At 54.2% G+C, this 25,727-nt stretch overlaps 1 protein-coding gene across 1 annotated transcript in view; it reads left to right on the forward strand.

The window, feature by feature from the left end:
• Positions 1-25,727, forward strand: part of LOC134148809 (collagen alpha-1(I) chain-like) — a 114,983-nt gene that overhangs the window by 88,679 nt on the left and 577 nt on the right. Inside the window, exons 27-67 of the mRNA XM_062591304.1 lie at positions 704-757; positions 1,172-1,225; positions 1,690-1,734; positions 3,108-3,161; positions 3,608-3,652; positions 4,822-4,875; positions 5,452-5,505; positions 6,202-6,255; positions 6,911-6,964; positions 7,714-7,767; positions 8,123-8,167; positions 8,464-8,508; positions 8,913-9,020; positions 9,729-9,782; positions 10,476-10,529; positions 10,903-10,956; positions 11,478-11,585; positions 12,087-12,140; positions 12,476-12,583; positions 13,361-13,414; positions 13,563-13,616; positions 14,105-14,158; positions 15,006-15,059; positions 16,202-16,309; positions 16,975-17,028; positions 17,191-17,244; positions 17,505-17,558; positions 18,526-18,579; positions 18,851-18,904; positions 19,649-19,702; positions 20,728-20,781; positions 22,216-22,269; positions 22,350-22,403; positions 22,716-22,769; positions 23,056-23,073; positions 23,316-23,369; positions 23,567-23,629; positions 23,909-24,074; positions 24,660-24,766; positions 24,864-24,944; positions 25,199-25,387. Of these exons, the coding sequence (XP_062447288.1) occupies positions 704-757; positions 1,172-1,225; positions 1,690-1,734; positions 3,108-3,161; positions 3,608-3,652; positions 4,822-4,875; positions 5,452-5,505; positions 6,202-6,255; positions 6,911-6,964; positions 7,714-7,767; positions 8,123-8,167; positions 8,464-8,508; positions 8,913-9,020; positions 9,729-9,782; positions 10,476-10,529; positions 10,903-10,956; positions 11,478-11,585; positions 12,087-12,140; positions 12,476-12,583; positions 13,361-13,414; positions 13,563-13,616; positions 14,105-14,158; positions 15,006-15,059; positions 16,202-16,309; positions 16,975-17,028; positions 17,191-17,244; positions 17,505-17,558; positions 18,526-18,579; positions 18,851-18,904; positions 19,649-19,702; positions 20,728-20,781; positions 22,216-22,269; positions 22,350-22,403; positions 22,716-22,769; positions 23,056-23,073; positions 23,316-23,369; positions 23,567-23,629; positions 23,909-24,074; positions 24,660-24,766; positions 24,864-24,944; positions 25,199-25,387 (2,694 nt within the window). The remainder of the gene's footprint in view (positions 1-703; positions 758-1,171; positions 1,226-1,689; positions 1,735-3,107; positions 3,162-3,607; positions 3,653-4,821; positions 4,876-5,451; positions 5,506-6,201; positions 6,256-6,910; positions 6,965-7,713; positions 7,768-8,122; positions 8,168-8,463; positions 8,509-8,912; positions 9,021-9,728; positions 9,783-10,475; positions 10,530-10,902; positions 10,957-11,477; positions 11,586-12,086; positions 12,141-12,475; positions 12,584-13,360; positions 13,415-13,562; positions 13,617-14,104; positions 14,159-15,005; positions 15,060-16,201; positions 16,310-16,974; positions 17,029-17,190; positions 17,245-17,504; positions 17,559-18,525; positions 18,580-18,850; positions 18,905-19,648; positions 19,703-20,727; positions 20,782-22,215; positions 22,270-22,349; positions 22,404-22,715; positions 22,770-23,055; positions 23,074-23,315; positions 23,370-23,566; positions 23,630-23,908; positions 24,075-24,659; positions 24,767-24,863; positions 24,945-25,198; positions 25,388-25,727) is intronic.

The following is a 25,727-nucleotide window of genomic DNA, read 5'->3' on the forward strand; positions in this document are numbered from 1 at the left end:
TGAATGCTCAGAGTGAGCTGTCGGGGTGGACAAACCCAGCTGCAGATCAGTATTTCTACCTGGGGACTGAGTCCTCACTGCCTGCTTATCTCTAGGCATTTCCAGCTCCTAAGGAGAAGGAAAGGGATTTATGTTTTCCCACCCACCTCCCACTTCTCTGGTGTACAGCATCCCCCTGCATGGATTGCTCTCTGCTTTAGGAGGGTTTGGGGATGCCTGCTTGGAGCTGCTCTCACATTCGCTCTTCAGGCTGACAAATGAATCCTCCCACCTCTCCAAGAGCTGGAAATGCAGCACGACTCATCTCACTGCCACATGGTGCCTTTTCCACCTCGCCAAGCAACACTGACTTGCAAATAGCAGCTGCGTGCGCTGGGCTGACTGGCCCCAGCCCGGAGCCAGGCGTACGGGGTGCCTGTGCCGTGCTTGGGCTGTGTCTGAACAGGCAGAGACCTCAGCGCTTTAAATTGCTCTTAACTTAAGCAGCAGGAAGGATGAGCAGCCCTTGCTGGTGCTGGGGGTGGAGAGCAGGATACTGATGCCCCACTGCGTTGGGGACGCCATGCAGCAGCTCCCAGTGTGCATGAAGGCCGACGGTCTACTTGGGCTCCCAAAGGAATGAGACGCTGAATTTGCACCTCAGGCTGACTCTCCTCTCTCCTCTCTCCTCTCTCCTCTCCTCTCCTCTCCTCTCTCCTTCCAGGGGGAAGAAGGCCAGATTGGCCCAGCAGGTCTCAACAGCAGTGAAGGACCCAAGGTCAGCCCAGACTTTTACCATCTGCCCCCATCTCCTAATGCCACCACAAAGCCCTTTCAGGTGCCCTTGTATGTTAGGGGCAGGGAGGAGGCTACGCTGCCTCCAGCTCCGATGGGCATCTCGGCAGCCCACAAGCCCCCACCTGCCCAGTGCTCCCCCGCAGCTGACCAGAGGGCTCTGCCCCTGACACCCGCTCAGAAGGTCGTGCTGCTGCCCAGCTCGGTGATGGTTCCAGCCTCGTGGCCTCAAGAGCAGCAGACCTGTGTCCAGGCTGAGCCAAGCTCAGATGTGCTGACCCCAGGGGCTTCTGCATGAGCCCTCTTTGGAGATCAGGACAACATAGCTAGGTGAAGGGGCCAGTGAGACCAACAGGGATGCCTAAAATGACTGAGTTTTTCTATGTGTGAATTTTAGGGAAGCCGAGGACCTGATGGCCTCCAGGGAACCCCAGGACCGCGAGGAACCAGGGTAACTCAGGGAGTTGTTTTTTACTTTTAGCTGAGTCTTGGAGCATCATAAGCCTGTGAGATGAAAGCAACTCTAGATACCCATGGTGAGGCAGCACAGGATGTGCAATGAGGGCAAGAGACCCCATGGGAGCATGGCTGGGGAGGAGGCACGTGGGCAGCCGTGGCCAGCTGTCTGCCCAGAAGGTGGGCAATGGCTTCAAAGATCTAGAGACCCTTCCTTTCCTCCTCCAGTGTCCCCACGCAAAGGGAGGACTGCAAGGTGAGAGTGCCATAGGAGAGCACACCTTAGATAAACTCCCCATCTGCACTGAAGCCTCACCAGATCTGCGTATCTAAAGGCCTCCAACACTTACCACTTGCAGCAATCTTTTCTGACGCCAGCTTTGTCCATGGGAAGCCCTCTAAACATGCAGCTTTACTGCTGACAGAAAGATGCTTTTCTTAATGCTTGCTTTCTTCCAGGGCCGCACGGGGCAGCGTGGGCTGGTTGGAGCCCCTGGCCTGCCAGTAAGTAAGAGACGATCCTCATTCAGCCTGCAATGCTTGCACGTTGTGTTTTCTTTGCTCAGATGAGGGAGGGGAGCGAGTTCTTGGGAAGTGTTGTGACACATCCCGGGACATGATTGTATCAGAGGGTCAGGCTCTGATTTGGAATCATATAGAGTAAGTTGGACGTGGTGCACCTCAAGCTTTTCAACATTACACGTAGAGTTTTCAACAAATTGCCAAATGTCACAGATTCTTACTGGGGGCAGAGAAAGCACAGGAGATGAGGTTTCTTATGAACAACTTCCTCTAGAAATTTTCACTATCCAGAATTACATTAGGCAAAGGAGATAGAATTAGTAGCTGGGGTAAGTAGAAATGACAGGAAAAAACACTTTTGAGGTACTCAGTAGTCTTGTCAATGCTGTGAGAACGGTTTCCACCCACCTTGATTTTATTTCCCAGCGACTGTGTTTGACAGTGAAGGTGGGAAAGAGCGGGGAGAAGCTGTTTTCGGAAAGCACAGGGCGGGGGCACAGTTAGGAGACGAGGCACATGCTAGCGAACTGGCTGCCCTTCTGCTCACAGACCTCTCTGGCACGTTTTAGGGCTGATGGATTGCAAGCGCGGTTTACAATTTGTCATGCACCGACACCTGCGAGCCTGGGGTTGGGATTGAGACCCCGCTCGGTGAGGTGCTGTGCAGCCAGCTGGCACGACAGGATGTCGGCAACGTGCAAAGGGCAAATGACCAGGCAAAGGACATGGGAAGAGGCTCCTGGGATGGGAACAGCTCTGACTGCATCCATCCTTCCCTGCTTTTCAGATTAATGCACGAGTGGCAAACAAATACACTTGGTGCAAAAGTCTTCCTCTCTGCTATTTTGAAGTTGCTCTTGTGATAATGTTTGTGCATCCTTGCCTTTGCGGTTGCCCTTCCTGAGGGAAACTCATCCCTGAGAGCCTGTCTCTTCCAGTGCTAGAAACTTGAAATGCCAGATTCAGCCTGAGCAAGGAGCAGTGTTTAGCTCAGCCATGGTTCTGCTTGCTGCGGGGCGTTACGGGTGCTAAGGTGTACGTGGGCTTGAAAGGCAAATGCACAAGGCTGTGGAAAAGAAGTCTGTCAAGGGCTATCTAATACCAAGGAACCACTATTGGCTCAGAAAACCCCTGAGGCTCCTATAGACTAGAAGGACACTCTAGGGACTATACCACTTTGTTTGCCACCTTTTAATACTCACAGCAGTACTTGCTTGTGGCCCCTGCCAGAGGCAGGCTCCTGGGCTAGATGAGCCTGGGATGTGAGCTTGCCCATTCACAAGTGTGGTGGCTTGAAAGCCACTGTGTTGTGTCAGTTGTGCTCTCCTTATCTGAGATGACAATCTGCTTCCCAGGGCTTGCGAGGCGCTCCAGGAGCAGAAGGTCCTGAAGGAAAGCCTGGTACACAGGTTCCCATTCTATACTATATACTTAAATGTCGGGGCGTTGTACGAGCGTCGGGGTTGCAGGCGAAAGCTGCTTGGTTTATTGGCTGCCCTGTAACGCAGTGACCACGATGCTGGCTTTGGAGAGGAGGATGCAAGCCAAGCTCAGATGCTGCTCTGTGCCATGGTGGCTTCCAAATCTGAGCCATGGCTGTTCAGGTTGAGGCCAGCTCCGTATGACCTCAAGAACACAATTTGTCTGGGATGAGAGGGACTGTTTCTCTCTGCTGACTTTAAGGGAGGGATCTAGCTTGGCTGGAGCTTGCTATGCTAGATGGGTGGAGTTAGGCAAGATCCTCACTCTTGTGCCTTGCCAGCACATTTGTAGTCATAGCCCTGGATTTAAGATGGGACTGGGAAAGGCAGGGTGTTCCTGCTGATTCTTACCATCTATCTGCCTTATCCTACAGGGTCTCCCAGGGGCCGTGGGCAGCCCAGGCAGAAGGGGACCACCTGTGAGTAGAGCTGCATGTGTGTCAGTCTGAAATCCTCCCCTTCTCCAGGGTGCAGGTAGTGTGATCCCAGAAAGCACCTCTGAGCTGAGACCAAGTTTTGTCTTTTGGTGGTGCTCCTCTTTGCATTGCCAGGATGGGACAGAAGGAAGGTCCTTGGCCAACTTTTCCTCAAGTTGTGCCAAAGTCCTACTGGCTTTGGGTCTTCCTGGTGCCACGGTTTGATTTTTGAGGCTTGATTATCAATGAGTAACACACCAGGGTGGGTGGCACCAGGCATGACCAACATGCTAGAGAGATCACCCTCCTCCTAATCCATGCCACTTGCTTCCCTCCATCCCCACCACTGCTTCTAGCCTTCCTCCCCTCTACTCTCCCTCTGCAGTTTATTCTGCTCTACTCTCTCCCTTTTTGCCTTTGTTTGCCTCAAAAGTAGCTTCAGTGGGAGGGGCCTTGGGGGTACAGGGCAGTGGTAGGGTGACCCTGCTGGATCTGGCCAAGCCAAAGGTCATCTTCTGGGTGCAGCTAGAGGCAGAGACCTGCTCAACATCATGGTGAAGTGCAGAGGAGAAGGTAGAAGGGGCACTTTCTACATTTAAAAAATGGCTGTTACAAAAAGACGTTTCTCATCAGTGGTGCTGCTGTCCAAAAGAGGTTCATCGGCAACACCTAGGCCAGTGGCAAGTTTTCCCTTTTACAGGATTTCTAATATTTGTTTATTTCTGCTCTAAAAAGAAAGAAAGAAAAAATAATCTCACATTTCCCTCAAAGCAGACAATATAAGAAAAATAGTCTGTTCTGGGTCAAAAAAATGGTTTCTGATCTTGCTGTTTGTATTGCACAGTGCTCAGCTCTCTAGATGTGCGTGTGGGCATTGTATCCATGTACACACACAGCTGATGTGCTTGAACAACAAGAAATCAGAGTCAGTCTGAAGTGGAAAATGCTGGTACTGCATTCAGGAGGCCAGAGCCATTCACTTTGGGCTTAGCCATGATGCTCTGCTCTGTTTTGGGTTGGCTTCTGACCGGGTCCCACCAGCATTGTGCCTCTCACCTCCCTGATAGCTCTGCCTTCGCTTTCCTTCCACCTCCCATTGCCTGTTATCCCCCACCCTGCTTTCCTCTCCTGCTCCCATCCCAGCGTGCCTGATCTGCTGCCCTCTCCTGCAGGGTTTTGCTGGCTCACAGGGGGAGAGAGGCCACAGAGGACTCCCTGGACCAATAGTAAGGAAAACCTTCGTTTTGCATTAACTTGCCATTTACTTAGGCTGTAGAGCTGTGGAAAGTTAGCGGGGTGTCCAGGAAGGGTGAACACTATAACACCGGGCTTGGGCTGGAGTCCTAGCAGGGATGAAGACTGCAACTTGAAGGCAGTAGGAGCAATGGATAGGAGCTGCCTGAAGATCCCCTGTCTGAGAGCTGGGCTTGTGCGAGACTTGGCGAATAGCTACAGATCCTGGGGCCATGCTCCCCCAGATTTCAGGCTGCCATGAGCCATCTGGGCTGAATGAGCTGGCCCAAGGCTGCCCTGGCCCATCACACAAGTCATCAGGCTCTGAATGTCTTTTTAGCTGTTAATGTTTTGCCCACATTTTCACCCTGCCTGGTGACAAGCCTGCCTGAGAACCAGCTGTGCACAGGTGCTGCCAGGATGGGCCATAGTGGCAGAATTTGTCCCTATTCATCCAATTTGGACAAGGTGATGCCTATCATTGAGCACAGAGGTCCCAGCAGTGGCTCAGTAGGGCTTTTCTTGCCACAACCTTTTGACTGATATCTCCTTCTTGAACATTTCTGAAGGGCCCTCTGGGAAGACCAGGAGCTGATGGAGACCCAGGCTCTCTAGGTGCAAAGGTAAGAGCGGGGAGCGAGGGTGACCAGGAATGAGCTGGAGTGCTGGCTAAAGCACCTAGTGGTGTTAGACACCCCTGAGCAGCCGTTGGCAGACGTGACATGGATTTTCATGGAAGCCTTGGGGGGAACCTACAGATTGGGATGTGGACACAGAAGGCAGGAAAAGGCCCTTGTGCACCACAATGTGGAGATCTCCTGAGCTGCTCACACTGTGGCCAGATGTGAGATTGGCACCCAAATCCTCACCGACTGCACACAGCTCTGCTAAGCCCCAGGGCCACCCATAGGGACACCCACATTGCTCAGTGCAGGCATGGCCTCTGAGGGCCTGGGGCAGGCTGATTGCGTGGACATAGGGCAAGAAGAGAGATGCCTCCTGCTCATGCATTTCTGTGCTGAAGCTCCTCTGCAGCTTTCTCCCCTTCCAGGAGCTGGGAAGCCAAGACCTGCTGAGTGCCCACACATGAGCAGCCCATGGGTTTCCCATACAGCCCCTATCTCAGCTGATCATCAGTGATCATCATCACAGCCCAGGCAGCACCACATAGAACTGGTTCCTCATGCAGAGCTCAGCTGCATGCGTTAAGCCAGGCCAGGTCTCTCCCCTGGTGCCCCTATAATTTCCATTAGAGCTGAGGCTGAGCAGCATATCCATGTGTGGAGCAGAGACACATTAGTGCTCATCTTTCCTGGCAGGGACTACCTGGAAAGCCTGGCTTGGAAGGACCACAAGGACCTGTCGGCATGTATGTAAGTGATAGGCATGCCTGTTTAGTGAGGTGGAGAGGCTTGCGGGAATATGGGTGTGTCAGCCAGGGCACTCATGGTCCTGTCAGGGCTTCTGCAGTGCCTCAGTGCCAGCCTGGGCTTGGCAGTCTAAGGTATCTCCCAGCTCCAGCCTGGATGAGCACAGCATTTGGGGCCGGTGTTTCTAATCCCATCCTAATGCATCCCTCTGGGAATGGTGGGGCTAACTCTGGCCCTGGGCAGTGGATCTGCATGGGGGTTGGCCAAAGGTGGTGTCTGAAGCTAAGCTCTTCTGTCAGCATGGCCTGAGACCTCAGCACACTACCCTAGGAGCATGTGCACCCACTCACCAAATCCTCCTGCCTCATTGGAGAAGGTGTGGAGGTCAAGGAGTGGGGACATGAGCTATCACTGAGGTTTTATATTGCTGATGAAAAAGGGAAACCTCTCTGGTCATGTAAGATGAAATAAGACTAACTTTGGATTAGAATGATAATCTGGGACAGAGCCAAAGAAACTGAATTTTTGAAGCACTGATCCCTGGGACAACTTCTGCTTTTCCCCTGACAAGAGCTGAACCTCAGTAGTCGCCTTATCCCGTAACCTGGATGTACCATGTGTGTCTCCGCTGACCTTACCAGTGCGGTGCTCTCCTCAGGGCTACCCGGGACCTGTTGGTGACAGAGGGAAGCCAGGACCCAGGGGAGAAAAGGTAGGACTGTGAAAGCCAGTAAGAGAAGCAAATCAGGGCAATCAGTAAAACAATTTCTGCTTGCTGCCGGGCAGTGGGTTGTGCTGGAGAGCGCTGAGCTGCACCAAAGAAGGGAAGAAGGGACTGTGCTGCCAGGTACCAGTCTCCACTGCAGGACCTGCCCTGTAGCACTTCTTGCAACCATTGGCTGTTTGGCTTTTTTTTCTTTTTTTTTTTTTCCTGCCCTTCTGCATTAGCCTTCTGGCTCAGTGAGGGAGGGGATTTCAGAGGCTGTTACAGAATTATTATTATTTTTTTTTAATTCTGTTATGAGAACAAGTCTTAAGAGAAATGTGTAAGAGAAGCGTGGCTGGAAACAGCAGCCACTCCAGCTAGGTTAGCTGCAAGCCAGCTCTGGCTGCTTGCTGCAGCCCAGGCTGCATTCAGCAATGTACAGCTTCAGGGTTTAGATGGTAAGCTGAGTGGAGAGGCATTTCAGGTGTTGCCTCAAGGCCAGTGTCCGTCAGCCGTGCTGCCCCATGCCAGCGAGGTCTGCCAGGGTGCTGCGAGCCCCAGCGCTTGCTGGCTGCAGGCCAGGAGGAGTGTGTCTGGAGCCAGCTCCGACGTGGGGCAAACAGACTGGTCCCAAGCTGTTCAACTCCCCAAACTCCTGCTTTTCTTCGTAAGGAGCAGGGCTGCTATTTTTGCCCTTAAGAGGTTGATGCAGTAGAAGGTGCAGCAGAAAGGAAATCTCCCTTGCCTCCTACCAGGGAGAAACTGGATCCCAAGGCCTGCCGGGATTCCCAGGAAAAGCTGGTCCTAAGGTGAGTGCTGCTTGCTAGATGGCTATAGGCAGCTCTGAACTGCCCCGTAGGCAGTGCTGAGAAAATGGGCTTTTGCTGAGCTGGATAAGGTAAAATGGGAAATCTTCCTGCCAGCAAGGAGCTCAACTGGTGCTGGATGTGGGAGGCAGAGGAGCTGCTGCCCAGTAAGATGACCTGTAGTGTGGGCTGGGGTCTTCCAGCACCCAGAACGGTGGCTCTGGGAGCAGTGGGCAGGGGCAATGTTTTGGCAGGAGAGTGTGGTCAGGGCTTCTGCAGTTCAAGGCAGAACCTCACTCCTGGTGTTAGTGGATGGGAACTGTGGCATGTGGGTCTGACATGCCTCTCCCTTCTCTAGGCCCTGCCAGGCCCCCGTGGCCCAAGAGGACCTCCCGGTTCCCAGGTGCGTCCTAACACTGTAAAGAGTTTGTATGACTAGCCATGTCCCTTCTGCTGTGGTTCCACCTTGGCTGTTTGGTTGAGTTTGTGTCCCTTATGGCATTAACAGCATGGATAAAGGCAGGGGCATGCAGGACCCTGGGTCCCCCCCAATTGCCTGCTGTTTTGTCCTGCTGGATTTTGCTGCATGGACCTCTTGGAGGTGGCCAGGAAACATGAGATCTCCACCCTGCTCTGAGTCCCCAGCACCATCTCCTCTCCCCACCGTAACCACACTGTTGAAAACCTGTCTTGTTTCAGGGAAGACCAGGAGACCCAGGTCCTCGAGGGCTTCCAGGGCTGCCTGTAAGTGGAAGAGCTGTAGTTTGTAGAGATGCTCTATGGGCTCAAGTTATGCAATGTCCAATGTGATATAACATAGGTGCCCATTCTGGCAGCAGCTCCATTACTGGGTTGACCATGAAGCTCAATAAAGGGGCAGAATAAGGCCCAAACCCTGCACAGGAAGCCAGATGATGACAAGATGAGTATGGGAACCACACTGCCCTCCTGCACCCATAGTGATCTCTGCACAAGTATCCCAGTACCCCACCAGACTCAGATGGTGCCATTAGAAACTGTGTGGTGGCAAGATTGCTTTAGGCATGGGGTTTCACTCTTTCTCCTCCATTCTGTTGCCCTCCCCAGAGAGAGAGGAGGTGCCCCACTCCCTTGTTTCAGGATGCCTAAATGGCGTTTTGGTCTTCCAGGGAGTTCCTGGCATGCAAGGGCTGGACGGCATCACTGGGAAGCCTGGTTTGACAGGAGAAACAGGGATTCCTGGAGGGAGTGGAGCTGCTGGCCTGCCTGGGTACCCGGTAAGTGGCTCCTTTGATTGATGTTTGACACAACATTCAATACCTGCACTTGAGCAAGGAAGGTTGTTACTTGGAGGCTCTTGGGGGAGCTGGGTGACCTATCATAACTGAAGGGCTCCATCTGCCCTGATGCTAGATAGTGTCACAAGGTACATCCAGTCTGCTCATTTTAACGCACTGCCTTGCTGGCCACTCTACTTCATTCTCCATAACAACCCTGGGGAGAGGTTCCTATGGTTTTTCTTAGCTCCCAGTCTTTGCAGTGCCTTTGCTGCGCTCTCCTCCACTGCTTCATCGATGACTTAGGCTTTTGCAGCAATTGGCTTTGCAGTGTCTGTGACTAGCAGTTGTTACTAGCAGCTTCCAGCTTGGATATGGAGCCTCTCAAGGCTCACTTACTTGCTTTCAAGTCTAATAGTTCAGCTCCTTTGCCATAACCTGCCTCAAGCTTTTGCTTTCTGCCAGTGGGATGGGTTGTAAGGGTTTTTGCTGGCATGTGTCGGACAGTGGGAGCTTCCCAAAGCACCAGCACAAAGGGGAGGAAGAGGGAAACTGGTACAAGATACTTGTCAGACTGGCGAGTGGCTCATCTGCCAGTGGAGACATGGTGTGCTGTTTCTTTTATGTACCTGCCATCTGAGCTTGGGAGCTGCAAATGCCTCCTGAATTAATGTAATGCTTTGCTGTTAATATATTGCTTGTTTTCAGGGCCGAGAAGGTCCAGGTGGACCTGAAGGGCCTTTGGGGAAGAAAGGAGAGAAGGTAAGAAAAGAGAAAGCCTTTTGGTACTCCGTGCCATCTGTGTGTGCAGTTTACATCTATGTGAACCAGGAGCTACCCAGGCAGGGCAAAGCTTCATGTAATTGCTCTCCTTGTGTGAAAGGGTATTTTCCTCCTACATTCAGCTAGTCTCTGTTATCTTGTGAGGAGGGGGAACTAGGAGACAAATTTGGCCCATAGATCACTGCTTGGACCGTGCTGAGCTGTGGCACTATAAGAACCTTGTTCCCACAGCACTTGAAACAGCCTTCTGCTTCTCCCTGACTCCTCCATGTGAGGGGAGCTCACAGTGCTGAGCCACTGCAACAGACTGGCTTTCCCACCCGAGCATCACCTCCTCCCATACCTCTGGAGCAATGACCCAACTCAGGGTAACCAGGAGTCACATTGGACACAGGCTGTCCCAAGCTGCTCTCTTCAAGGTGGAGAAGAGAGGTGCACGAGCATCAATGGGAAACTAGGGGAGTTGAAAGTGCTCTGCTTCTCCCACTTTTGCCACTTGCTTTACCGAGAGGGATGGAGTTTTATAAATTCGATTCAATGTGCAAGCCCTCCTGGTAATGATGTTCTGCCAGCATTGCAAGGGCTGGGGCAATGGGGTTCTCTGCTGAGACCTGCACTGAGGACAGCCACAGCGGCTTTTTTTGATTTTTTTTTTTTCGTTACCTCTCCCAGGGTGATGTGGGTGATCCGGGGGAAGCTGGCATCAGCGGGCTGGATGGAGAGCAGGTACGTCAGCTCAAGACACCAGGCCCTTCTTATCCTTGGGCTACTCTGGCCTGCCTCTCCTGGGGTGCTGTCTGTAGGCCAGGAAACACCGGTTCGGTTAACCGAACTAGAAGGTCAAAGCTCTGTCCATGTTAGCTGATTTGAAGGCTTTGTGCAATAGGTGCAAATCAAAGCCTAGGCAAGACAGGAAGCCAGAAATTTCCCCAGGAGAAATACTATTGGAGAGTCTGATGAGACGAGACATCAGTACACGGGAACTTCCCAGACTGGCAGTACTGAAGAGGTGTCTTGACGTTGGTGTTGCAGAGTCCCACGTGTGCCAGTTGGTGGGAATAACCCGTGGTAGTAATGGGATGTGTGTTTTCTCCTGCAGGGACCACCAGGACTGCTGGGAGTGGAGGGTCAGCCAGGACCCAAGGGCGAGCAGGTCAGTTCCAGCTGGGTGCTGAGGGCAACAGGCACTGCGTGTGCCATGCTCACTGGTGGCAGTGGGCTCACCTGGCCCCTGCCACCTCTCCTGGGCCTGCTGCAGAGACATGAGAGGGCAGTTGGGGTTTCCATGGCCTGTCTACAGCCAGGCCTGTCTGTGCTGTCTTCATCTGTCACTGCCAGCACAGCCCTTCTGGGAGATTTTCATATGCACCAAAGAAATTTTGGAGCTTAATTCCCATTGATTTTGAGTGCAGGCAGGCACCTAAATCCATGTAGGGCTTTTTTAAATTGCTCTTGACATGCCCATGCTTGTCAAGCCCCCATCCCCCATGCTTGGGGATTTACATTCCTAGGCATGGTGGGGATGGCCAGGATCCCCTCAAGGCTTTGGTACTTGGTACAAGGAAAACTGGGAGGGACTGTTTGGTGAGAAATGATGGATGGGCAGTAAGGGCAGACACAGGATCAGCTAGAAAGGTCAGCCAGAATAGTACTAATGGTCTTTTTCCTTTCCAGGGAGAGGCAGGAATCCTGGGAGCTCCAGGCATCAAAGGTGGCCCTGGGGAGCAAGGGGACGATGGGCCAAAGGGGCCACCTGGGAGACCTGGGGAGCAAGGAAAGGAGGTAGGTGCAGTGGCTGACACTACAGTGGTTGCTGCTACCCCCCAGCTTCCTCAGCACCCATGCTGCACTCTACCAGCCTCTGGGGTCGGCATGGGAAAGGGAAAGGTGTTAGCACTGAGCAGTCTGCACCTCCTGCAGCTCTGCTGCAGACAAGATTTGGGATCTCCTTGCTGTAGGGGGAGACTCTTCTTGAATGTGCTAGTTATTTGATCCTTGCTTGCTTTGGGGATAGTACGATTTGTAGCTGCAAGTAATCTGGTGGTGCTCTTGTTCACCTGGTAGACCTGATGGCTTTGCAGAGCCTGCAGCATTTTACCCAGAAATGAAATGTCGGCCAGAGGAGGGTAGTAAAGTCCATGGAAGTCAAAACCTGGCTTTTAAATAACTCGCAAAGCTTCAGATATACCTGTCCGAGGCAAGACTGAGGATCTATTCTGATACTGATATTTCCTGAGGTACATCTAGGGGTACGTCTGACACTGATATTTCCTTTCCTGACAGGGTGATGTTGGCGATACTGGAGACCCGGGTGAGCCAGGACTCCAGGGACAAAAGGTGGGGAGTGCCTCTTCCCTCTGTTTCTTTCCAGCACCTTGGGGACACCTGTAGTCTATGCAGCCTCCTTCCTTAGTTTGTCATGGAGGAGGCAGAAACAGGGCAGGGATATCCCCATGACCTCTTTGGTGATTGAAAGCCCCCGGGGGGCTTTTGGGACCTGTAACCCTCTTAGACTTGACATTAAAGCCTCTCGTGTGAGTCCTATAGGGTGAAGGTCTCATGTCCATGCACCTGGTGAGAGTTTAAAATATGTTGTCTTAATGCAAAGGCTCCTTTGATTGCTCTTCCTCTTTCCTCCTTGTACTGACATCTCTGTCTCCAATCCTGGCCAGGGAGACCTTGGCCCTAGGGGCCTTCCTGGAGTGCCTGGACCAGGAGCTGTTATCGGGGACATTGGAGGAAAAGGACATAAAGGAGAGAAGGGCCAAGAAGGTTTTCTGGCAAGTACAGAGAGGGAATCCTTCAAAACCCACGGGGATTTCAGCATCCCCCCCAGGCTGGCAGTTCTGCTGCAGGGTGATTAGGAGGGGGGCTTACCCCAGCAGGAAGTGCTGGGCTGCAGAAACTATAGAAAATACTAGAAATTCTCTATATGGAAGCTCTCCATAGTCAAGAAGTTGTGTGTGTCATAGGCATGCCACCAGATTTGGCTCGAGTTGACAGAAAAGGACATGCTTTGGAGCATGTCCCTATGTGTGAGCATTCGGGCAGAAAAACAGCCCATTTACAGAAAGAATCCAGCTTTGTGTGTGGAGATTTTTACCTGACCCAGTAAGAAAAGTCTTTCTTTAAGGGTTTTTGCATTTGTCTCAAAGCTGAGTTTTTATTATCTGTGAGATCTCAGTGCGTCCTGGCTGCCAGGAGCCTAATCTACCCGTAGCGCCACGTTTCCTGCATGTTGGGAGGACTAGTTTGACCTCTAATTTTCTTCTCTCTGACCACTGGTGTTTGTGGGGTTTAGTTGTTTGGATTTTGCTTTCTCTGTGTGCCTGTGGTTCCTGGGTGGAGAGGACTGGCATTGCCTGTTGGGTTGCTGTATTGACAGCTTTCCTGTGAATCTGCTGATTTTATCTCCTTGGGGTTACTGGCCTGAAGAAAACTGCCTCCAGCCCGTTTTGCTAGGCAGCCTGGGTTAGCGCTCGGTTCGGCCATACTCCAGCCTTGTTTCGGTCGGCTCTGCCGGGACTCCACTGAGCATCACTCCCTCCCTGTCCCAGGGCCAGGTTGGTGTTACTGGAGGTGCAGGACCTGCTGGAGTCAGAGGACAGTCTGTAAGTCAGCTTGTATTCCTCCTTCCTTGCTGGTGGGTTGCAGCCTTGGGGCAGGGAGCTGAGGGCATGCGTCTTACGCAGTGACGGGTTGTGGCCAAAGCCCAGTTTGGCTGCATCAGTGAGACTCCTCTTCTTGTACCTTGAACAGGGTGGAAGGGGTCTCCGAGGTCCTCCTGGGCTTGACGGTCCCGAGGGAGCAAAGGTACGGAGGCGTGATGGCTTGAGCCCTTGATCTCTCGATGAAATGCCCTTCCACTATGACAGGGAATTTAGCAAGGAGCACTTTTCAGACGGCAGTGAAGAGCTGCCCCTGGCTTCAGCACTAAAAGCTTCTCCTGCCAGGGTGCTTGGACCCACCAGTTCCCTTGCAATGAGAAGGGTCATCTTCCGGTGGAGAGAGTCAGTGAAGCCCCTGGTTTTGCATATAAGAGATTCTCCCCTCTCCTACTCTTTTCCCAAGCTCTAGTTTCTAGCCTTTGGCTCAAGGAGAGTTGTGCTGTAGTGGGAGAAGCTGGTCCCAGTCCTGTGTGCATGGCAGGCTAGTGACCCTTGGGGAACTAGGTTGGGGATGATCCGTGCCTCCTGAGAGCTGTGCTTGGCAAGGCCAGGAAAGAGATTGCCAGCACCAAAGGGTTGTGATGGTGTGGGATCTGGAGGACAAAGCTGGACCCATTTCCATTGCCTCTCCAGGGAGATCCAGGGCCACGGGGCATGGATGGACCAGCTGGTGTTGCCGGATTAGAGGTACTGATGTCCTGGGAGCTCTCACAAGCTTCACCAGTGCTTCACAGTTTCCAACACAAACTGAAGTCAAAGGATTTATTGCCCCTTAACTGCCCTGACCAAGGGTTTCAGAAGAGAGGAGAGATTTTTAATATTTCACATCTTGGCACTGACTTCCAGGACTATGCCCCTATCCCAAAAATCAGACCACTTCAATCAGGCATCCCTATTGAAAAATCTGTTCCTGCTATTGCAGCACTTGTTTCTAGCATTTCACCTCGAAATGTATTCAGAGGGAGCCCTTGCATTTATTGTGCAATAGCAGCAGCTATGAAGACAGGAGTCTTCTCTCTACCCTGAGGTTGCTCACTGAGGCTTGTAAAGCCAAAAAAGCACTTGCCACCTCTGTCAGAGACAGATATGAGCAGGATTTTTTCAGCTAAAACTCATTTGCAGAAAAAAGAAAGGTATGGATTTCAGTGAAAGATGAAATTCCTGTGAGATTCTCTGTTCTGTTCAGTCTGAAATGAATTCCCATTTACAGAAAATCTGTTAAAGCTGTCATTTTGGGACAGCTAGACGTAATTACCCTCCACATCAACTACCACCCATAGCAAAAATACTGCCAATTGTGCTGATTTAATGGAGCCTATCTCACCGTGGAAGAAGTCTGGTAGTTTCTCCTGGGCAAGGCAATACAGCCAGAGACTGGTGAGGAAGCTACCTCCCACTGCATCCTTGTGAGTGATACCCACTTCGCCAGCTGAGTTTTGTGTGTAGGAGAGGATGCTTAAAATGTGTGTAAAGGGCCTGAGTGTGAAAGACGTGGTGCAGATGGATTTCTCCTAAATCCTCAATGTCGCTGCAGGGACTCGCAGGAGGTGATGGAGTAAAGGGAGATCGAGGCAAACCTGGTCCTGCGGTAAGTGATTCCGTGTAAAAGGAGTTTAATAACATTTTGTGATTAATTAGCCAGAAGAGCCTGCCTTACGGGAGATGAGGCTATTTATTGCGAATGGGAAGAGGCACTGGGCAAACGTAAAGAGCACTCCACTGCCTCCACGGGGCAGAGTGTCTGGCGTGGTGTCACTGGTGCTGCGCTGCGTGGCACGGGGGACCCGTGTAAAGATACCTGTAAACACTCACTTTAGGTAAATACCTTTGCAACCAAGTCATCATTTTCATGGTTTCTTTAGAACTGTAGTTCTTTAAAGGCGTTTTAATATAGCTATTAAAAAGATGTGAAAAAGCGCTGATGCAATCGTGCGGGTAATGCTCGCTTATCAGAGCTGCCTGAAACGGGGCCGGTGCGTTTGGCTTTCCTGCCTTCGCGCAGTGAGTCTGCTTGTGGCGCTCAGACCTGAAGGCTCGCCAGGAAAGGCGGTTCTGCTAGCCCGGGGCATGTTCTCGTGATGTCTAACCGGCAGCAGCAAGTAGTCTGCTCGCGGTGGTGGCTTCCCAGCCCCTTCCCGTCGCAGCCTGAGCTCTGTCCAGCTGCACCAGTTCTGTGGTTGCGGCCCTGATGTTTACAGAGCTGCAAGGGGTGTTACTGATGCTCTGCTGGAGGGTAAACCCCGTCTGGGTCCCTGTTTTGCTATGCTACAGTGCCTCTGTGCCCAAACAAGACCGTTTCCTTAACTCAGATGATTCCTTTTGCTTAGGTGAAGTCAGGAAATGGAAGAAACTCTGTTTGGATTTGCAAAGCAGAAAGGGAGAGGTGCCTCGCTACCTCCGTGAAGTTGGGCTTGCTGTTCCCCTGGGCCTGTCTCCTCACTAGCTACACATATGTATCTCCTTATCACCAAGCAATAAATAAGCCACAAACACCTTTGATCATACCTCAGCCGGACGTTAGGCATCTTCTCACATGCCCCTCCAGCCCAGCCTTTCCTTTTATTCTGTGCTAGGAGTAAAGTCCCAGCCCAAGGTAGGGCATCCAGGCCCCTAAGTCTCCTGCAGAAATGGATGGGAATTTGGGAGCCAAACCAGGGAATGGGAACCTGAAGCCTTTGCTTGGTCTGGGCTAGGTCTGTAATGGCTGTCTCCATTTTCTGTGCACGGCAGGGCTCAGCGGGCTCCCAGGGAAGAAAGGGCATCCCTGGATTCAAGGGCTACTTGGGGCCTGAAGGAACCAAAGGAGCTGTGGGAGTGAAAGGAGAGCTGGGCCGGCAGGTAACTTGTCTCACCTTCCTGCCCTCCGCGGAGATGAGGAGGGGACCTCCCGGCAGGGCGGCCCTCCTCTGTGCAGCTCCGGAGTGGACACCCAGGTTTTGCTCAGCATCCTTCTCCCAACTCCGAAACTTCAACTCCTGTAACGGAGCAAGAAGTTGCTCCCGCCACAGCATCCTTGCTCAGGTTTGCAATGCTGCCTGGACTGGGAGCAGCCTTGAGCGCTGCGGTGCGTGCCTCATTGCAAGCCACATGCAAACCTCATTTCTTTGTGTCACCAGCCACTGGAGAAATGACTCACTACCTTACTTAGCCGAGCAGAAATCCATAAATGTTGTTTTTAATACATTTGCTGCTTTGTAGGACTGAACCTGCTAGGGTACAGGGGGAATTGGTAGGTGAATGAAACTTCACAGCTTCTAGGTGACTTGTATTTTAGAGACAGGGAAACTGAGGCACTGACATCGGGGAGGGTTGAGGTGCTGAGCTGGTAGGTCTGCTGTGAACCTACCATGGGAAGGTTCCCTCGGTGCAGGGCAGAGGAAAAGCTTGGGGCAGAGTTTAGATCCCTTGACAAGGTAACCAGCTCTTTACTTGCTGTCCTGCCTCCCCCTAAATAACCTAGAGCTAATGTCAAGTGAAGTTTTTTTGTCTCTACATGGATTCAGGGTCCTCTTGGGTCACCAGGCGAGGCTGGAGCACCGGGCTTGAGCGGCACCGAGGTGAGCGGGGTTCCTCTGCAGCTCCTTTTGGTGCCATTCTCCAGCTTTCCTCAAAGCCTTGTTCTGAGCAGCTCTCAACAGGCTGGCCAAGGATTTGGGATTTTGGGGAATACTCCTGCAACAGCCCATTTCTGGAGTAGTGTTGGTTTCTTTCCTCCTTAGGGCCTGATGGGTGCAAAAGGGAGTCGAGGCAAACCAGGAAAACCGGGGCAAAAGGTGAGGACCTTGAGGCCTACTGCGATGTCTGGTCTTCTTAAAGCCTGATTTGGGTGTCAGTGATGATTCCTATGTGGTCAACACCTCCTTGCTCCTGCAAAACACCACCTGTGGCCCCAATTGGCAGGCTAAATTTGGGAGAGGGATAAAAAATTCCACTGGGGTCCCTCGACATCGAAGTGCATCACGTGGGTGAGAGCAGGAGGGGAAGCCAGGGGGATGCCCTTATGGAGGCTTTTCCTTCCCATTTTGGATTTTAGGGGTCTCAAGGACGAGCTGGTCCTGAAGGGCAGAAAGGTCGCAAAGGAGAAAAGGTACCTCCAAAAATCCTCCTCTTACTTTTCCCCTCTGGGAAGCAACTGAGAAGCAGCCTGTGGCCAGCATGCCTGAATTCATCGCAGCAGTGCCGCTCCCCTGGAAAGCGTTCAGGCATCCATAAACGCGTGGGGCTGGAGATCAGGGCCTTCAAGCAATTAACCCGTTCACGTTTGCTGCCTCGGGCAGCCGCAGTAGAGCAGCCATGGAGGAGCAGCATCTGTCCCCAGTGCCTGCACGCTTCCTTCCCCCAAGCCACCTCCCAAACCCGTGAACCGCCCCAGTCACATCCCTCGTGGGACAGATTTTAAGGGAGATCCATGCGGGCGCTCTGGGTGCAGGAAAGGAAAGTTTGCACCCGATGAGGCGTCCCAGGAAGCCGGCAGTAGCTCATGGCACAGGCTTTCTGGTTACAGCGATGGTAGTTGTTGCTTTAATGCCCGCAAACTGGGGGAGGAGCAATGCTTTTTCATCCCCAGCACTGGAAACGGGGCATGGGCTGTGCTCGAGCTCGGCCCCACGAGTGTGTGATGGGGCTGCCAGGGTGTTGTGGCTATGGGTCAGTCCAATCTGAGCGGTCCTATGGAGGGAGAACACATGAGGGTCCCTTAAAACCAGGGCTGCCACGGCTGGTTTCCTTGTCAGCATGGGGAGATGTAATCACCTGGAGAAGACCTAGGAGCGGGGTCTGGCTGGGGCTGTGGGGAGCCTCCTTGGCGAGGGGCCGGCAGGCCTGCCCCATCTCTGTCACTCCCTGTGCTTGTGGGGCTTTAAAAGCCTTGGGGAGTGACGTTTCCCTTCGCTGGTGGCTCTGTGACACTGCCCTGGCACCCGTGCCCATGCGTCGGGGTCCTGCAGTGGGCTCTGGCGTCGGGGACTCCGTGCAGGTGGCTGCTGCTTTCCACCCGTTTGGCAACCTCATTCGCGCCGAGCGGCTGGCATCTCTGCTGTCTCCTGTCTCTGCAGGGTGAAGTCGGGCGTGAAGGGGAAGAGGGGGTCCCCGGCGAACCTGGCAGAAGGGTAAAACGGCACCGTGGTCCCCACGGAGGGTGGCGGGAGGCTGCTGCCGGCCGCTGCTGAGAGCCCCGAAGGAGCAGCGGGCTGCCGGCAGCATTGGGGGGCACCCAGCTTCCCTGCGGGGTGGCAGTGGTGGGACGTGGGGCAGCTGGGAGGGCAGCACAGCCCGGGGCAGTGTGGCATGGGGAGCAAGCATGTTGTGGAGCATGGGTGGCCACCTCGGGGTGTTCAATGTGCTTAATTGCTCAGGAGCCCTACCTGTGTCGTTGCCCAGGGCAAGCGAGGCAAGGCTGGCCACAGGCCACCAAGAGGCCCCCGGGGACCCAAGGTAGGGCAGCGTCACGCTTCCGTTTCACAGCCTGACCCCGGCACGGGGTCCCTCTCTCCCCGAATTACTCCCGCATTGCTAGCTTGTCCGATGTGGCAGCACTGAGCAAGAAGCTCTGGGCATCCCACCGAGAGACCCATGTCCCCAGAGGCACCAGGCAACAGGAGCTCTCCTGTCCCCCAAGATGCCAGCAGGCACCTCGAAGTGCCCCCCAACCCGGGGAAGGAGATCGCTTCCCCAGGGCCTCCAGCTACCTGTGGTTCAGGGTTTTCTGGGAGCAGAGATCGACATCTTTACCTGTAATAGTTCCTCATGTTTTCTTGCTGCCATGACTTACCAGCCTCCTGGCTGTGGTCTCCCTCTGGCTACAGCAAACCTACAATTACCTCTTTGGGCATGCGACATTTTTGTAATCCCTGCATTTGGGGTGGGGGTTTTCCAGCTCTGAGGTATCAGAAATATAGATATATTTTCCCTTTGCTGTGGTTAAAAACTATGCCAGTAGCATGTTGAGAAACTCCATTTGTTTATGCGCTTAGAAATGGAAGGGCCAATTTTGCATGATCACCCTCAAAACTGTTCCAGGCACTCTTGTGAACGTGCCACCCTGTCTCCCAAACCAGGCCCTCTCCTGTCATGTATCCAGCCTCCCCACTGCCACCCTGGAGCGAGACGTGCTTCTGCCTTGCTTTTGCATTGAACCTCTGTGCAAACCAGTAAAGGCGCCTCGCTTTTGCCTTTCAGGGCTTCCCAGGTGAAGATGGGCTGCAAGGGCCCCAGGGCCCTCAAGGACCTTATGTGAGTATTGGCTCCAGAGGTGCCCACTTATGGGTAGGTTCTGGGTGGAGCCGGCTGTTCCCCAGGCCCAGGGCTCTGGGGATGCCAGCAGTTGGAGCAAAGGTTTGAAGAGCACCAGGATGTGCTCCTGCTTCTTGGTGGCCATGGACAAGGCTCTTCGGCCTCAGTTCATTCCCTGCGACCACTGGGTCCCTCCAGGACCTCTTAGCTCTTGAGATCCGGCGTGTTCAGCCCCTGCAGTACCACCACACAACCCAGCTTTGGCAATGACCAAAGAGGAGAACCATTCAGAAATGTGACATTTCTAGATGTTTTATCCATCTAATGTGCTTTTGATCATGATGTCTTGCCTTCTCTTCCGAAATTAGCTTCCTAGCAGTGCATATGCAATGAGGCAAATCAGATAACTTCTACATCATTTTTATAAAAGCTGAATGTTTCCCTTCCCAGTTAAAGACCAGGATGTCTAGGAATTATGAGTGCTTGCAGAAGACATCTGTAGTGTGGCTGTTCCAAAAGAACTGCTGTGGCTGAAAGGATAGGTTGTACTCAAGCATCTAGTATTTGTCAAAAAATAGTTGAATATATATATATGTGTATATATATATATATATATATATATATATATATAAAATTACAGTGTATTTTTTTAATCTAACATTTGAAAAATCTCAACTTTGGAAACTTCACCAATATTCAAAATGAGAAGCCAGGATGTTCTATAACCAGCTAAAGGTCCTGAACTGCATTTTAATAGGACTTTTTGGAGGAAAGAAGAGATCTTCTAAAGGGAAAAATCAAATATTTGATGATAAATGCCTTGAGGTCTCTAAATCTGCCTGAAAGAATCCTTGCGGCAACCCACAATGACAGTTTCTGGTAAAGCCCTTCCTGGCCATGGAAAGAGATGTCACTGGAGGATGATGCCCTGTGTAGTGACCTCTCTTCAGCAGTCCGGGGAGGTGAGAAATTCAGCTCACTGCAGCCACGGGGTGATGTTGATGTCACGTATTTTTCTCTCGTAGGGCATTCCTGGGCTGAAAGGCATGAAAGGAGATCCCGGCCCAAAAGGACAGAAGGTAGGAGATGGGTTGCCATGTGGGCACTGGGTGCAGTGGGGACTTTGGGTAGAGGCTAGCATTTAATTTGCTGGGTACGGTCACATATTCCACCCTCTTCTTGAAATCTGACCACTGCAGCATCTTACTTTTTCCGTGTTGACCTAGTTGCCCCAGGCATTGGGAGATGGGCACGTTGGACTTTTCTGTCCCCACAGGAGCTTTTCTCTCTGACAGGTCCTTGTCGAGCCTCTGGAGCCTCTTGGTGTCGCAAGTGGTCCCCTATAGCGTGTGGTATTTTAATCCCTTGTTCTCAGCACTATTGCTGACTCTGCAAATGCACACATCTCTGTGCTACTTACTGATGAGATGATGGACTCAACCTTGGCACGAGAAGCCAAGCACATCCTCATGGTCCCATCCATCAGCTGCAAGGCTGTAAATAAGAGTGACAAGCAGTCCCTGGTGATGGACTGTTGCTCGCAGCCTTCAGGAGAATTAAGCTCAGTAATAAATAAAGCTTTAAATCTATTGCGAACTAAATGAGCAAAGGCAGAAGTTAAAGTCCAGGGCTTTCATCAAGGCCAAAGTCTGTGGGAAAGCAGCCGGAGGAAGAGGCTGTTCGCGAGCTGCAGCACTGGTAGAGTCGCCTGGGGAATTGTCTGTGTCTGTTTGCTGCAATTGGGTTTCTTCCTCTGCTCCACAAGATTTTAGAAAACAAGAAATTTTTATTTTGTTTTTATTTCATTTTATTTTTTTCAAAGTAATTCCTAGGAACCTCTGAGTTGCTGTCGAATAATTTAAGCTGAGATAAAATACTTATTATTTTGCCTTTGCAGCTGAGCAGAGACTGAAGTGTCTCTGTCACAGCTCTTCCTTCCCAACCAATATGTGCGTTTTCAATTCTAACAAGCCAAAAAGATTTTTTTGCAGAAAGTCTGCAGCTGGCCGTTGCTGAGAATTTCAGGTCTCCATTCCATTTCTGCCTTGTACGAGTCCAGGAGACCTTTGACCAGAGTTGCTCTTTCCAGACGAACATTTCCTGCCAGGCTGCTAGTTGGGCTAGTTGCTTGTGCAGTAGGAAGCAGGACACCAGAGAACACCTCAGGGAGGACGTCTAGGTCCTTTGCTCCCATCAGGCTGGGAGAGAAGGGAGCGTGTTGCCTGTAGTGCATGTAGGTTTCCTCTTGGAGGAATGGCTGCATTTTGGAGATCTCAGCCTGTCCACACTATGGGCACAACCACAAGCAGTAAAACCTGTGCTTGTGGTCATCTGCCTGGACCTGGGTAGCAGGTAAATCCTCCATTGCCATCCTGAGAAAATACTGCCAAAGGATGAAAATTGAGCGGGGCAGAGCTCCCACCCCAGGCTCCTATGAGCTAATGTTACTGGGCATTTCTACCCATTTTTGCCACCAAAACTTTTACTGATTCTCCACCGACGGACTCTCCTAGGGTGAAAAAGGCAGCATGGGAGACCTCGGCCAGCAAGGCGATGATGGCTTCAAGGTGTGTGAAGGGCTTCTGCTTTTCCTCCCTCCCCTTGCTCCATTTGATGTCCTGTATGACACCCCTTCCACCTCTCCTAGGGCAAGCAAGGACCCCCTGGCGTCCCCGGGAGGCCGGGACCCAAGGGAGAGCAGGTAACTGGGCTGGAGAGTGATGGGAGGCCAGTGTATGGTGGAGGCACCAGGGGGAACCAGCTCCACGTCGGCACGGCCAGGCAGTATCAGGCACACTGCCCTGTGGCTTTACTGGACAGTTCTGGATATGTTGCAGAGCTTTTGGGGCATAAATTAGTATTTGGGGCAATTTCCTTTGGCCGTCTCTGCAAAATGTGTTAGCAAAGAGCAAACTGGGGAACAGCTTGCTTTGAGTTGGGCAAAGCGCTGAGAGATGCCACTGCTCCCAACAGGGACTTGGCAGTGCTGTGACCGCCGGTTGTGTCTTTGCAGGGCGATGACGGTCCCCCCGGTCCGTGGGGGTTCCCTGGGTTCCCTGGGAAGCCGGTAAGTCCTTCACCGTCCCCGCGGCATGTGGGCGAGAGCGGGCAGGCGGCGGCGGGGCCACGCTAGCTGGGGCGGCCGCAGGAGACGGAGAGCAGCCGTCCCCGGGCTTGAAAAGTGCAAGCGTGCAAGTGCGAAGCGGGTTCGTTGCGCTGGCAGCCGCATCCTGGCAGCTGAGAGGTTTAAGATGGGATCAGACTTTAATCAGACCCGATCACAGCGAGCACGTCGCCTCGGAAAGCGCAGCAACCTCCCCCCTTAGGCAGCGTCTGTTCTTTCTTTCCTCCAGGGCTCGTCGGGGCACAAAGTAAGTAGGACAGAGCATCTCGAGCAACCTACTCCCTTGCTGAGGCACGGCTGAGGGCCGTGGTCCCCTCCCGCGCTCGCCCCTGCCCCTCTCGGCGCGGCACCCGCAGGACGCACGCACCGCCGCGGCGGTACCTGGCACCAGGCCGCCGGCGTCGATGCGCTCCGCTGTCCCCGGCTGTGTTTTGCAACGTGGCATCTCACCGATTTCCTTCTTTCCCTCTCCGCTTTGGTCTGTCGCAGGGTCCGAAAGGCTTCGCGGGTCTGCCGGGACCCAGGGGCAAGCGGGGCCTGCCGGTAAGCAAAGGCGCTGGCATCCCTCGCGCCCGGCCTCCCCAAAACGGCGGGCAGCTCCTCGCCGCCGCGGGCAGCGTGCCGTGCCGTGCCATGCCGCGCCATGGGATCTGCTGGCTGCCGAGGCCCCGGGAGGCCGCAGGGCTGGGATAGGGCCTCGGGCAGCGGCCAGCGTCCCCACTGTTGTCCTTGTCACGCAGGGTCTCGCTGGCCCTCCTGGCCCGAGCGGGCCAGCGCTGAACCTGTCCGCGGAGGAGCTGCAGGTGAGCGTCCGCCGGGGAGACGGCGCTGCTTCGCGGGGCCGGCGGCCACCGCAGGGCTGGGGCCTGGTCCGGACACTGGTGGTGGGCGGGTTTGGGGAGCTCGATGAGTGGCAGCGAGGTTGTCTCTCGCCCGGTGTTTCACGACCTACGCGCTGGCGCCTTGGCACCTGTGTCCTCTTTGCGCTAAACGCAAGGGAAGGACGAGCTGACGGGTTAACGCGTAGGCCGGCAGCGGCGGGACGGCGAGCCGGGAGCTCAGTTATGTCCCCTCGCTTCCAGCACCTGATTTATCCCTCCAACCGCCTGAACTACACCATGGTGTGGGCTCTTCTGGACACCCTGAAGCATGAACTGAAGGCGCTGGTGGAGCACCCCGACGGCACCAAAGCGAACCCGGCGGCCACCTGCAAGGAGCTGCTGCTGGCCCACCCTCACCTGCCCGACGGTACAGGGGACTGCGGGGGCTCGGGGCTGGTGCATGGGGCCAGGCAGCGGCCGTGCACCCGTGCGACGGGGGGACCCCGCGGGCACGGGGACAAGGTGAATGCTCAGGTGGCGGCAGAGAGGCCACAAGGACGCGGCTGTGCTGGTGGTTCGCTGGGGAGCAGGATCCGTGCTCATGGGCACCACGTTCCCTTGCTGCTGGCGGACAGCATCTCCCCATGGTTGCCTCTTGCAGGGCAGCAGGGCCAAAAGGCAGCGTTGGCTCCATCTGCCCTTGGAGTCGGTCGGGAGCAGCATCCCTTTGGCACAGTGAGGGGAGGGCTGGACTTTGGGTACTGGGGCAGCTCCAGCCCTCCGTGCCTCCAGCTCCTCCACGCAGGATGTCTCCCCGTGCCCGGGTCTGGCCCAGGGGGATCTCAGCCCCGTTTCCGCATAGCGGGCTGTGTGCACGTGCGTGGAGAGGCGCGTGCCTGCGAGGAGTAGAGCAACGCAGCGTAACGCGTCCTCGGCAGCACGCCGCCTTCCCCGCGCCGGGGGCCCGGGCTCGTGCGGCCCGTGCCAGGCACTCCGCTCTGCCTCCCTCCAGGTCCCTACTACATCGACCCCAACCAGGGCAGCCCCCAGGACGCCCTGCTGGCTTTCTGCAACTTCACGGCGGGGGGCGAGACCTGCATCGCCCCCATCCACAACCAGGTAGGGCCGGCGGTTGCGGGATGGGGAGGGCGGATGAGGCAGAGGAGGGCGAGTGCGGCGGCTCCCCGGCCTCACATCGTCCCCTCCCTGCCCGCAGGTGCCCATCCAGGCCTGGCTGCGCACCTACGCCGCCGCAGGCACCTTCGAGTGGTTCAGCGCCCTGCCCGGGGGCTTCCTGGTGAGTCGCCTGGTGGCACTGGGGCAGCCGAGGGGACGCGGTACCGCTTGCACGGCGTTGGGGCTCGCCGGCACCCATGGCGCTGGAGTGTTGGGGGCATCTCGCGTCTGCAACCGCGCGGTCCCGCAGGCCGTGCACGCGATGTCCCCACGCGGGGCAGGTCATGGCTTTGCAGCGCGAAGCCCCGGGGGGGCTGGGCTGGTGGGGGGCAGCGCCGTGGCAGCCCCCGTGAGTGGGCGCTCTCGCCGTTGCAGCTGGAGTACGAGGGGGCCAGCCCGGTGCAGCTCCGCTTCCTCAAGCTGCGCAGCAGCCTGGCCACCCAGAAGGTCTCCTACTCCTGCAGGCCAGCCTCCGAGCAGGGCCAGCCGCAGCGGGAGAAGGCCATCCAGTTCCTCACGGACACCCGGGAGCGGAGCTACGCAGCCACCCTGCAGGGCTGCGTGGTAAGCGTGGCCACCGCGGTGCTCCAGCCCCGATGCCAAGTTTAGCACCCGCGAGAACCGCCGCAGTTTGCAGAGCCTTGTGCCGGGTATCTGCAAGCCCAGAGCCTCGGACAGATGAGCCTTCCCATAGCATGTTGGAGAAGGAAGAGCATCTCCTCCTCAGGCCCGAGGAGCTGCCCCACCTTGGGGAAGGGAGCTGGCCCAAGCGTGGTGGGACACAACAGCAGACAGGTTGGGCTGCCTAGGGTAAAAGGGGGTTAGGGAGGCTGGGGGAAGCCGTGAGGGGTTGGTGATGGAGACCTGGCCCTGCCAACAGGCTTTTTAGGGAGTCCTGTGGGCA

Source organism: Rhea pennata, chromosome 18, assembly GCF_028389875.1.
Source record: "Rhea pennata isolate bPtePen1 chromosome 18, bPtePen1.pri, whole genome shotgun sequence".
NCBI lineage: Eukaryota > Metazoa > Chordata > Aves > Rheiformes > Rheidae > Rhea > Rhea pennata.